General features: G+C 38.7%; 1 protein-coding gene across 1 annotated transcript in view; it reads left to right on the forward strand.

Moving 5' to 3' along the window:
- Positions 1 to 2,616: 2,616 nt before the first annotated feature.
- The window catches only part of PDE7A (phosphodiesterase 7A), a 39,116-nt gene continuing 29,208 nt past the window's right edge, over positions 2,617 to 12,524 (forward strand). The window contains exons 1-2 of the mRNA XM_010183813.1: positions 2,617 to 2,676; positions 9,194 to 9,254. Coding sequence (XP_010182115.1) covers positions 2,617 to 2,676; positions 9,194 to 9,254 — 121 coding nt within the window. The remainder of the gene's footprint in view (positions 2,677 to 9,193; positions 9,255 to 12,524) is intronic.

Below are 12,524 nucleotides of genomic sequence, written 5' to 3' on the forward strand. Positions count from 1 at the left end.
CAACACTTTCCCCAAAAGAAGCCATTTAGGTTCTTTGTTGGTCTCTTCTCATATAAAACAGTGTACTTTTTGGTCTTCCTTTGTCCCTAGATTTGGAATAATATTTCTGAATCAATCTTTCAATTTCCAAGCCATAGTTAAAACAAATAATGCTATAGTGGTGCTTAACAGATGGGCAAATATTTTTTTGAGTGTTCTGGTGTTAAACTTACGCATGAGACACGAAGTTTTTCTTAAAACTATTAAGAGGAGGCTAGTTAAACCACTCACTTCTGGAAGACAAAGGAGAAAGGGGCAATGAGTTTGTATTGACAGTTTTTCTAAGATAATGTTGTGTGATGTCAGTGGAAGAGAGGATTGCTCCACACACCTGGGATAAGGCCATCCATGCACTGCAAGAACATCTTTGTGTTTTGAGACAGGAAAACAGAGCAGACTGATCAGGTTTTGAAAACGGTGGTGACGGAGAGAAATGCTTGATGTTTCAAAGAGTATAAGGTTATTTGTGTTAGAGTTTTATTTGGAGGAGAGTTCAGCCTTGAAGCAAATCACCTCATTGTCCTGGTTTATCGTGCCCATTTGTTTGTTTTCCAGAGTGGTTTCGGTATGTGCTAAATAGGCTCCTTTCGAAAGAAACCGAGCCATTCTACTCCTTGTGTGCACCAAATGTACTCTAATCCTTGACAGGGTCATAGAGGTTTGAGCAGTTACTTGGCAGCTTGCAACCTGCTGTGGTAGGGTCCAGTTCAGGCAGTCTGAGTAAATGTGGCATGCAAAAAACCCCTAACCTCTTGGGCTTCATATAGAATAGGTGTAAAGACCTCAGCAGCAGCTGTGAGCATCGGCTGCAGCTGTGCAAAACTGCTAGTGCAGATTCAGCCTAATGCCATTTGTTGCGAGTGGGTTTTTTTAAGTAACATCAGATGGGTGATGACTCTTTGTCAGGGTGTCTTAACCTTGTCAGGTGTTTGGAGATGTTAATGTTCTTAAATTGACCTCTATGACAGTTTGTATTTTGGTTAGAACTTGACAGACCTTTAGATATGCGCAGTTTGCATTAAGTGAGTTTGCAAAAGATGCATTCTGAGGCGTTCCTGTGTATGGTGTTGATCTGACTGGTTTTCGGGGACATGGGAAAGGGAGAGAGCAGAAGATGTGTTTGGAATGTAATGGTGCTGCAGGAACATACAGCTGGTGCCAAGATCATGATTATAGCTTAAAAGCCAGCACAAATATTGGGAAGTGTCTTATAAAATTAAAAAAGAGCCCCACCCCAGTTACTGAATCTTCTTCATTCACTGAACTTCCATTGTAGTATGTGTCTTCTTTGCCTGTGGATAGAAGGAAATTAATTTCTCAGTGCTGCAGTTACTCTTTGGTAGTCTGTGCTAACTTTTGTATTTTGTGCACGTACTGAAATTTGCAATATTATTTTCTTATAATAAAATAATTATAGGAAGAGCAGAATCTTCGTAGAATTTTCCTTTCAATTATTGAACTTCATCCTTTTAAGCTTCTCTATCCCACACTCCCTTTTCCCCTCCATAGCTGCTTTTTTTCCAGCCTATTTGAGATTTCTTTGTATTTCTGAAATGAAACACTTTTGTCAGCTTAAATGACAAAAATTAAAAGGAATCTCAAAGCGGCTCCAGGTATATTGTAGGCAAGCTCAACCCTTGGAGCACTAAACTGAAACAACGTGCCAGTTCAGGCAAGTGTGGCTGAAAAAATAGCTTAGAATCATAGAAGTATTTGGTTGGAAAAGACCTTTAAGATCATTGAGTCCAACCATAACCTGTCCACTACTAAACCGTGTCTCTAAGCACCTCGTGTCTTTTAAATACCTGCAGGGATGGCAACTGCACCACTTCCCTGGGCGAGGGATCTTTCTTCCTTAAAGGATGAAATGCTTGGCATTTAGTGGACAAAAGAAGATTAGAGAACTGTGATTGGTTTCAGTGCTTGCATTATTAATTTTCTTTCATTAACATTATTTATGGTAAGTTGCTATAAAAGCAACCGTGAAATACAGTTTGAAGTTCAGTTCATAGCAGTTCTGTAGGTGGCAGAGAGAAAAGGAACTTTTGGACATCGACTACGGTAAAATCTGTAGCGTTTAAGGGCAAGGCAGTACCCTGAATTACCTCGGGTGGTTTGAGTACTGCAGTTTGATCTTGTAGTTCAGCAAGCTTTTCTGTGTTAAGATGCGTGTAATAAAAGCACATAATCGTGGTTTTCCATTTCCTTTAGCATTTCTGTAGGATTCAGTCACGTTTTACTATTTGTCACGTCCTCTGGTTGTTAAACCGTATGGTTGAGTAGGGGGTTGGCAGCGAGAGGGCTGGGGCAGTGCCGCTCAAGGGGAGCGCATTGCTGGGCTGTCAGGTGACAGCGGCCTTCACGCAGCTGTCGGTGGCGCAGGCAGCGCCTGCCCTGCCTGCACTGCCGGCTTCTGCCCTGCCTGCACTGCCTGCCGTGCCTTCTGCGCTGCCTTCACTGCCTGCCTTCGGCCTTGCCACTGCACGCTGCTTCCCCGGCTCTCAAACCCCTCGCACAGCCTTCAGCGCTGGCGGCGATCAGGGAGGAGATTATGCTTCAGGTCTGCGGGGTGATCCAATGGGAATTGCATTGATCTGGTGCCTAGCGCTGATCCTTATCAAATGGATTACTTCTAAGGTAGGCTGGTTTATTACTCTGTTTTGACTAACTGGGTTTATAAGTAGCCTGAGAGAAAACAAGTCATTAAGAAGTTCACCAGTGCTTATTTTTCTTTTTAAACTCTAATCTGTTTTGGAAACACATCATTCGTCATTTAAGATTGTGTTTCTGAAGTGTTCATACGTGATTTTGTTGCTCTCAACTTTTGCCTGCCTTGAAGTGGGAAGAGTGTTTGTAGCAGTGCCAGTTAGGAGATGGGAAAAAGGAGCTGAAATGGCTTCTGAATGGCAGGGGTTTGATTGCCTCCTTTAGTAACAGATCTTCACTTTTATAGCGCTTTAAAGGCGCTGTGAAAATAAGGAAAAACAATTTTAAACATAGCGAGAATAACACAAATTAGTGTATTTTGCTTCCTGGGTGGGATATCCTTTTCGTATTGTTGATTTCAGAGTTATGGGAGTGGAAATACCAGTTTTGTTTGCTGAGGTAAAATACCGGCTACTTCATTTACTTTGTTGCCCTTCCATTTGAGATGCCTGTGTTTGAAAAATGTGTGCTAATTAATGTCAGACAAAATTAGGAGTTCCTACTTTCTCATTCTAATGAACATAAGTATCCCCACAATGTATACTGTGGTAGTAAATATAGATGGGATTGGTGCCTGCTGATGAGACCAGGCTCTTCTCAGCATAGCTTGCTGCCTAACCTTGCATTAATTTCAACAGGAGGAATAAATTTAAGCTTAGGATTGCGAAGGAGGGACAGAATCATGGAAGAGAATGAGTGAAACTAGACAAAACAAAAGAGTTCATGCATTTATATATAGATTTTCATAGAATCATAGAATGGTTTGGGTTGGAAGGAACCTTTAAAGATCATCCAGTCCCAACCCCCCTGCAGTCAGCAGAGACAATGTTACTTGATCAGGTTGCTCAGAGCCCCATCAAGCCTGACCTTTTTTTGTTAATACACAATTTTAACATTTTTGTACAATTAACAGGAGAAGCTGAACACACATGAATTTGATTTTTTTTGTGAAAACAAGCTTTGCCAGATATCCATGCCCATGTTCTTCAGTCATTGCCAAAAAGCAAAAGCATTCAGGCTTAGTTGCTGTCATTTGTGATAACTTTTGTCACACCAGGAAAAAGACCAGGATACCCTAATGGATGTTCACTTGTGTCTAAAAGCAGATTCTAAATGCCAAAGTTTTACAGTCAGTGTGCTATCCTAGTACATCATCCACGTTTTACTGCTGTACTGTCAAACTGCTCATTTGCTGAAACTTGACATAGAAAGCCTGCTTAAGGGTTATGTCTGTAATTCAGTCTGGTCAAAGACTCAGTTAAGGTAAGATAAACAGGAATTCTAGGCAGCTGACTTAATACATTTAAGCATAAAATCCTCTGCTATTTATGTTTGTGATTTTAAATTGTTGCTTCTTTTAAGGAATTTTTTTGTTCATCCAATTATTCTATTTTACTGTTGCTTTTTGAGTCCTTCTGCCATTCTGATTTAGTTTCCAGATATAATATCCCTGTGTGTTTCTGTCCTCACTTAAGTCAATCATTTATGTGCTTTTTTTGACTATGTTTTTTTCCTGATAATTTTTCAAACTTTTGTTTTGAATCTTGAAGTTTTTATGTGATAAACTTCTGGGTAAATCTTATGATGCCGTGTGATATACATCTAACATGTATAAGAAAAATACCTTACAGGTGTTTGTCAGATGCAGGTATCACTAATGTTCACAACTATCATTCAAATAGTAGCCACATTTATAAATTATTCTCATCCATCTTGGGAGACAATTGTGTGAAATAACTTTCTGTGGAAGAAAGTGTTAAATTTGCCACATGCAGATATGTGATGGGAGAGGGATGTTTGTGTGTCTTACTGCTGATTAGTATTGCCTTCCTGAAATGAACTACACTTTCTTATCTCTTGTTTGATAAGCTTTCAAAATACTGCTTTGAACTCCAGTGACATATTTAGAAAATAGTAGTAGGACTTTTTTTGCAGTGGCTTGCCTCAGTTGAATGGCGGTTTAAGTGCTTTAAAAGAACATTTTCCAGTGCTTTGGTGAGTGAAAACTTGGTGGTGGTGTGTACTCCACCAAAAAAGCACGGATATTTCTTTCTGATGGGAGGGAGGTGCAGAATTAGGAAGGCCAGCAGCTCTCCCAGTTTATTTCCGCTGTTACAGAGCGAGACCAGCGGTAGTTTCCCTTGACAGTCCAAAAGCCACCTGGCTGGAGCTTGCACAAGTGAAGTGCCCCGCAGTACTGCTGGTGCTGGGCTCTGAACTGGATTGGGAGGTCCTTGGGATAAAACTGATACAGCGATGGAAACGTTTCTGTTTGGCACAAACAGCAGCAGGTGCTCTGTTTCCAAGTGTTACGTTTGCATATGCTGTACTCCCCAGCATCTCCGAAGCGGCTTCCCTTTGAAGATGCCTGTGTGCTATTTTGGCATGTCATTCCTGTGCCATGGCCTTTATTAACTTCCTCTACTCTTATGAAAAGATTTTCAGAAAGAAAATCTGACTTAAATCTGTGTTTCATTAGATACTCCCTTCACCTGTTTTTGTGGAGTCCTTGTATCACTGTTTTTCTTAAAGGATTAATGGATATTCCACTTCAATTTGAACTTCCAGTTTCCATAGAGATGTGATAAAAGATATGAGAAATGAAAGCTTTTCTTACTGTATTGCCCTTTGGAAGAATAAATGACACTAATGTGAAACTGAAATTTAAGATGAGGTTTTCAGAGTGGAAGTCCAGTATAAACAATCCTTCCTAGTCATCTTTCTGAGATTTGTCTTCGCTTCTGAAGCAAAACAGCCCACCCAGCTCATGTGGCTGCGCTCATGTCTGGAAAGGAGCGGAGGGGTTAAGAACTTCACCAAATTATTTGAGGAATTTGCTGAATCACTTGGGGTCCAGCAGATTTTCCCACCGGACTGAGTTGGCCTTGTGCTTGAAAAGGAAACCTGCCTAAACACAGGATCATTTTCAGGTTGAGCACAAGTAATTCTGTCTGCCTGTTGGAATGATGCTTATTTGTACAGAGGGTCAAGGAGTTCAATATGCTTTATGGTTGTTAACAGATATAAAGTTTCAGGGAGACCAAAGAGGTGGTAGAGATCTAGAAATAAAAAATAACGGAAGAAGTTAACAGTATTAACAATAACACAGTATTTTGAAGTGCCAGAAGTCAAACTGCGTCCATGCTTTTTTTGTTTTTAGCCAAGGCTTCTTTCTGTAGACTGATAGAGTGAATGCCACAGTCATCTCGACTGTGTATAGCATGGTAAATTTGTAGTATAGTAAGGTAAATTTGTAGTGTAAATACAGTCTTGATGCCTTGGTGTAGGCTATGTAGAGTGGCCCTTTGATTAGTGATGACGGAGGTGGCATTTTTGGTAGTCACCGAGGGTAAAATGCTGGTGAATGAATTGTTTGAACTGTTGAGTGATTTACAGGAGCTTTAGTTCTTCAAGATGTTGTGCCTTTCCACTTACAGATTTGCTCCATATGACAGTTGTAACATCTCAGAGGCTGATGCATTACATCTGGTCTTTTCTGTTTGCTGGGCAGAGCATCTTAAAGAACCACAGGCAGGATGGATTAAATTACTTTTTTGCTTTATTTTCTGTATTTTTCTGAAGTAATGTAGGAGGTAGTATAACTAATACACTGGCAGTATTATTTGAAGTGGAGTAAATAGGTGATATACCTCATTCATAGTCTGTTACCTATTTGGAGTGTTAGTTGACACAGAGCAATCCATGGCTGAGGGAACGTAGTATTTTTTAATTTACCTACCTGTCACAAGTTGCTAAAAAGCTGTGTCCCTCCTCTGTCTCTGCCCACCACAGTGATCTTCACCATCTGTACCTCACTTACTTGGCTGATCTGAAGGTACAAGGTCTGACCACTCATCACCCACCCTTTATCTGTCGCTTGGTGGAACTTGCTAATAGGTGTTTTACTGTTTTATGTAACAGATTTCAGTGAATGGAGATGTTTAGGACCTCTACCCTTGTAGCAAAACTAGCTGAAATCGTCCTGCTACTTTTGAATTATTATTAGTAAGGTTTACAAAATAAATTGTCTCCTGTTCCTTAGGAAACCAAACTTTTGAGAGGTAATTTTAAAAGGATTTGGTTGTTCAAAGATTCCCTCGATCTTTCGTGGTCCTTGCAGAACAGAATTGCTTGTTTGTATAAGCAGTTGGTTTGTTTTAAAAAAATGTGTTTTGTGTTTGATATCATACATGAATGTACTACTTTATCTAGCAAGTAGTATTTTAGATTTTGGAGATCAAGTAACATTTTAGAATCAGCATATCAAAAGGATTTATTTTTCGGTAAATTTCTGCGTATTGTTTTCCTTCTCAGAGACTTAATGCTCTGTTTGAGCATGGTTCTTCTAGCTTCATGTGTGCTTAGCTTTCTCCTGGATTAGATTACAGAACTGCACTGGACATGTCCAGAAATCTGTGACAGATGGGTGCAAATTGCAAGTTAGCACTAAACGGCATAACTGATTGTGCCTTGTCAGTAATATGAAAAGTTTCAGGCTACGGATGATACATTCGGCTGAGATTTGCTGAAATCTGAAGGTAGATTATATGAAGAAATTTGAAAATGTTAGCAGGAAATCAGCATCACTTTCTGGCTGATGAGATGCTTTGCTGCCTTTCCCATCAGGGCAGGCACATTGCTGTGAGAAATGCTGAACAAATGTATTTCAAGGAAAGGATTATTTGAATGATTTATGGTCTTCCAGGGAAACACAGAGCAAAAGCTAAGACAACAGAAAAGTGCTGTACTACTTACTTCCTTGTAGTCTTTATAACAGCTACTACAATTGGACCCCATTTGGAGCTACGTCTCTGGTCCTATCTGTAATTAAATATTAAGCTTACCTTGGGAAAAACTTTTTATGACTCAAGTGTAAGGTTTTTTCCTTGTTTTAACAAGAAAGATATTAAAACAAGTGTAAATTCAGGGTTTGGAGTCAACACATCAGTTATACAAATCATGCTGATAGAGCTTAATTATCTCTAATTTTCCTTTATATGCATTCAATTTGCTCTTTAGATAGGTGTTTATAAGCAATTTGGTCTTTTCCCCCCCCTTCCAAGTAATTTGTTTCTTTATATCTTTTTCTTTTAGACTCCTGCTCAGTGTCTGACATTGTTTTTCTGTCTCATTTTCTGGCATGGTTTGGTTTCCCGTCTTTTAAACTCGAGCATTTTCAGGCTGTTTTATGTCCTTGTTGTAGTGTCCCTGCCACAGAGAAGGGAAAAATGGGTGACTGTTCACCTCCAGGTTGGCTTTTGTCTGAAGTTCTCAAAGGGATATGATAACCCTTTGTGGCACCCAGGACTTCACTGACCTCAGTGTAAACAGGAAGTGTAATGGAGAGGTCATAGGTGAAGTGGTCAAAGGGAAATGGAAAGGTCATGGGTGTTTTTAATGTGCACGCACACAAAAAATGCCGTATTTCTTTAAAGAAAAAATGTTGTGAAGTGGCAGAATTGCAGTCTGATTGTGAAGGTGATCCTCTGATCCTAGGGTTAAGAAATAACATTAATGAAGGCCCTAGGAAGCGGCAGAAGATGGTGAAAGTAAAGTAAAGGCAAGGTGTGAGGCTGGGTGCTAGGTCTTGCTAAGCTTTGAAGACTACATGATGCCAGGGTTGTATAACTGAGAATGTTCCTCCAGGTTTTAGCTGTTAGAGGACCAGGTCACCACACTTGTGGGAGACTTCCTGGATTAGAACTGTTATTGCATTAGCTGAATAGGTATGGTACATATGTATTTTGTGTAGGTAAGAAATACAGCCTGTGTGGGAATATCTTGAATGTTGTGCATGGATAGCTTGATGACTCTTTTGGACCTTTAACATCAAATGTGAAATACCACTTGGTTGTTTAAGATACCTTTATGTATTACATCCTGCTTCAGCGGTTTTGATTTGCCTACAGAAAGTGCTGGGTGGAGTGGAAGTAGCATGTGGCAGGCAAGTCCTGCCCTTGCAGAATATAGGTTGAATTCCTAGGACTGCAATAATGGTGTCGTTTGAGTAGATAAACAAATACCTGCAGTTCCTGCTTTATTTAAGTATTACATTGTAGAAAGCTGTGAGGAGCACTTTTTTGTGGCTGCTTATCTTGTTCTGTGTCTTTTTTTATTGTGAAGAATGATTGAGGAGCATCTGGAAAGAAATTTGGGGGGGGAGGGGTGATATTTTTTTCCACACTGTTCCTGGTTTTCATAATGTCTTCACTACCAATTCCTGTCCTTCCTTTGTCCCCTTCTAAAACAAAATCAGTATGTGTATCAAATATGTATATCTTTTAAATATTATATATATATAATATATATATTTGGAAGATGCACATTCAGATTTCCAAAATAAATTGAGAGTTAAGTTGGAAATGCACAGTTGATCTTTTATTCTCATTTGAATTTAAAAATTATTCCATTCTGACTTGCATAAAATATACCTTTTTCTTTCTTGCAGAGACGTGGAGCAATTTCCTATGACAGCTCTGATCAAACTGCGTTGTACATTCGTATGCTAGGTAAGCATACCAGTTTCTCTGTTGCAAAGTTCTAATGTTTATGATTGTATTAAAATATTTTTTTTAACATGTATTTGAATGTTGAGTACTTAAACTTACCATTCCCTTTCTCCTGGATAATATTCTGGTTAGATTTTTTAGAATAGTTTGGGTTCTTTTTTGTTGACTTGGATTTTTGGTTGTTTGCCTTTATTCTTTTTTTTTCCCCTCAACTTAACTATTTCCTTGGATGCTTTACTCCTATGTTAAAAAAAAAAGTTCTTATAATTAACATGAAGTGTTTGGTAGAAGTTAAGTTTCCCAAGTGACTCATGATTGATCTTTACTTCTGTGATGGAATTTATCACCTGTGCTTGGTATATCCTTCTGCTTACAACTGTTGCTTAGAAAACATTTGTATGAGAGTTACCACACACTTAAAAATGTCAGTACTGAGGCTACGAAAGTGCTCAAGGTGTTCTTAAAAGAATGAGATTATTTTAAACAACACTTCTGTTACTGATTCTAGAAGATAACTTGAGAAAGGCAAGGCCACCTGACAGAGCCAGTAGTTTAGTCAACTGACTGAAGACTGCTTGCAGAGTAGCAACTAGCTAAAGGGTAAAGCAGAGTTAAAACGAAGGAACAGTGTTGGGAGGGGCAGGCATCGGGGGAGACCCTCTGTGAGGGTGAATGCACCAAGGGGGAGGTGAGGTCACTCACTGGGAGGAGGAAGATGCAAAGCTCTTGCAGATCTGGCTGCCGGATTCAGCGCTTCCTGCACCTCTTCTGGAGGCTGCTGGTGGTGCAGATGGCGTGGGGACTGTGTATGTACTCTGTTTGGCTGCAAAATTATGCCACTTAATTTAAGCCATCTTGAGCTATGATTTTGTGTTGAAATGGACTCCGAATGCTTGCATAATGTCTCGCACGGCTCAATGAGCATCGACAGCTAGTGATTACAAATTCTTAACCGGCTCCAACTAAATCAGGCAGAACATGTCTTTTTATGCCCTCAGTCTTTTCAATTTAGCTGCATATTGGATGTTTTAAAGACCCTGGAAATTCATAACTGAGTTGCTTATGAATTTAAAGTTGTATGCTGTATGCATGTGTACACACGTGTGTGTATATACATGAATTTATAGTCATTATGTAATGTAGGCATATGTGTGCACATGTATATATAGATCCAGTTTTGACAGCATCTAGCATCTTCATGTTTCTGTTTTTCAATTTTGACTTTTTAAGTTTGTGAAGTTGTTTAATACTATAGCACTGACTGTCTACTGAAGGATTTTTGGTAAGAGAATGGATTTTTGGAGATTTGTTAAAAGAAGGAGGATAGAAGATGCTGGCTTCTAAATGTTTACTGAAAAAGCTGCTGAGATTTTTTTTGTTGTTGGAAATAGGTTTATTTCATTTTCAAAAGTTAAAATAACTTTTTCATTTTTAAACATCCTTTTTGCAGGATGAACATTAGAATTCTTCAAAATGTAATTTTTCTGCTCTAGTCATACAGTAAAATCAGACCTAAGGTAGTTTTGTTTTCTTTATTTTGTGATACTTTTTAAAACTAACTTTATTTCGTGCTGTAATTAGAAAATACTTTTTTCTGCTTCAAAATCCTACAAATTGAGTACGTTTAATTCTACAACAGGGGAAATATGTATTACTTTATTTAAAAAATACTCTGATATGCTTGAATTAAAGGTAGTGTAAGTATATGTCTCAGTCTTTATTTTTTAAAAATTATTCTGCTCGTGACAGACACTCAGCTTGTAAGAACAGAATTCTTAATTTATGGGAAAGATAATTGATTTCTCTTGCTAGTTTGGAAATTTAACTGTACCATGAAGTAGTTAGGCCCATCGTTTCTGCAGAAGGGTTTGTGATAATGCTCAAGTAATCCTAGAGGAAAGCAAAGCAGCACTTCCTGTGGTTCTTGGTATATACACCTGAGCTGAGGGAAAAGTATAATTTGTTTTGAAATCTCTTTGACTGTTCTCCTAGGCAGAACTGGAATATATTCAGAACGTGATGTTAAGTAAATGAAGTTTTTGGTGGTTTTTTCATTGGAATTAATTATTAGACTATGTGATTGGTGCTTGTTATGAATAGCATAACTCTTGCTGGCATTCATTGCTGTCCAGAGGCAGTAAGTCTTTAAAGGACTGACCTCTTCTGATTTCAGCTGGGGGGAGGAGGGTACCTCCAGGCAAACAAACGAATGGCTCATTGGGTGTTTGAATCAGTGTGCTAAGTCTGTATTACTTTCTCACTTGTTGGTGATCACTTTGTTTTCCCCAATGTTATGTACACTGTACTGTACAAGTTAGCAACTATTTACAGATTTATTACTGTTGTATTTGTAAATGGACTGTGAAAAAGACCAGCCTGAAAGCTGAACAGTTGGTCACATTGGTATGTAGAAATGTTCATATCAGAGTTGATTCAAGAATAGATACATTCAGTTAGAATTTTTTGCAAGAAATGGAAGTATTGCATTTCCCATACAGTACTATGAGGGTTTTGTTTTGGGGTTGGTTTATTTATTTTAGTACACTTTAGCAGAGTAAGCTGTAAGGAGTCCTCAGCTGTAACTTAATGGGAAGTTAGGCAGTCATGTGAGATTTTTGCCTTTTACTTGGTTATTATTGCAAGCAGACTATGTCTACTAATAAAATGTATCCCGATAAGGTGTTTATTGTAGAAGACCAAAATATAAAGCTAAGGCTATCTAGGACACTTCCCTCTGCCACTGTTTAGTTGTGCTGGCCATAGAGTTTCTTGCTTTAATGTTTTCAGGCTGATCCAATGGGAATCCAGTGGAAATTACTTTGCACCCAGTAAATAGAAATGCTTGTGGTATGGGAATGTTTGCAGGTTCAATTTAAAAGATAAGATTTTATGGCACACAAAATAAGCAACTATAAACTGTCTTCATCAGTGTCGATACAAACAAACAGCGTTGCCTCTAATGACTCATCAGTCATACCCCAGTCCCAAAATATACACTAAGCCACTCCCAAGTGGCTTATTTACTGTTTTAAAATACAGATACAGATGCAGCATTGTAGAATTTTTCTTTTAAGACCTTGGAAGGGCTTATAGATCTGCATCACCTCAGCTACTTCTCTCAGCAGCTATGAGGAATTCTCAAAATCTCTTGTAAGTGATTCTGTATAATCTTGATGCATTCTTGATTTTTCTCTTCTTTGCTTCTCTGGTTTCGTTTTCTTTTTGTTTTATATTGCCTGAAAGTTTGGCTACTGTGCATGGGGTGGAAAG

The sequence above is a fragment of the Mesitornis unicolor genome, unplaced genomic scaffold, assembly GCF_000695765.1.
Source record: "Mesitornis unicolor isolate BGI_N332 unplaced genomic scaffold, ASM69576v1 scaffold24954, whole genome shotgun sequence".
NCBI classification, from domain to species: domain Eukaryota; kingdom Metazoa; phylum Chordata; class Aves; order Mesitornithiformes; family Mesitornithidae; genus Mesitornis; species Mesitornis unicolor.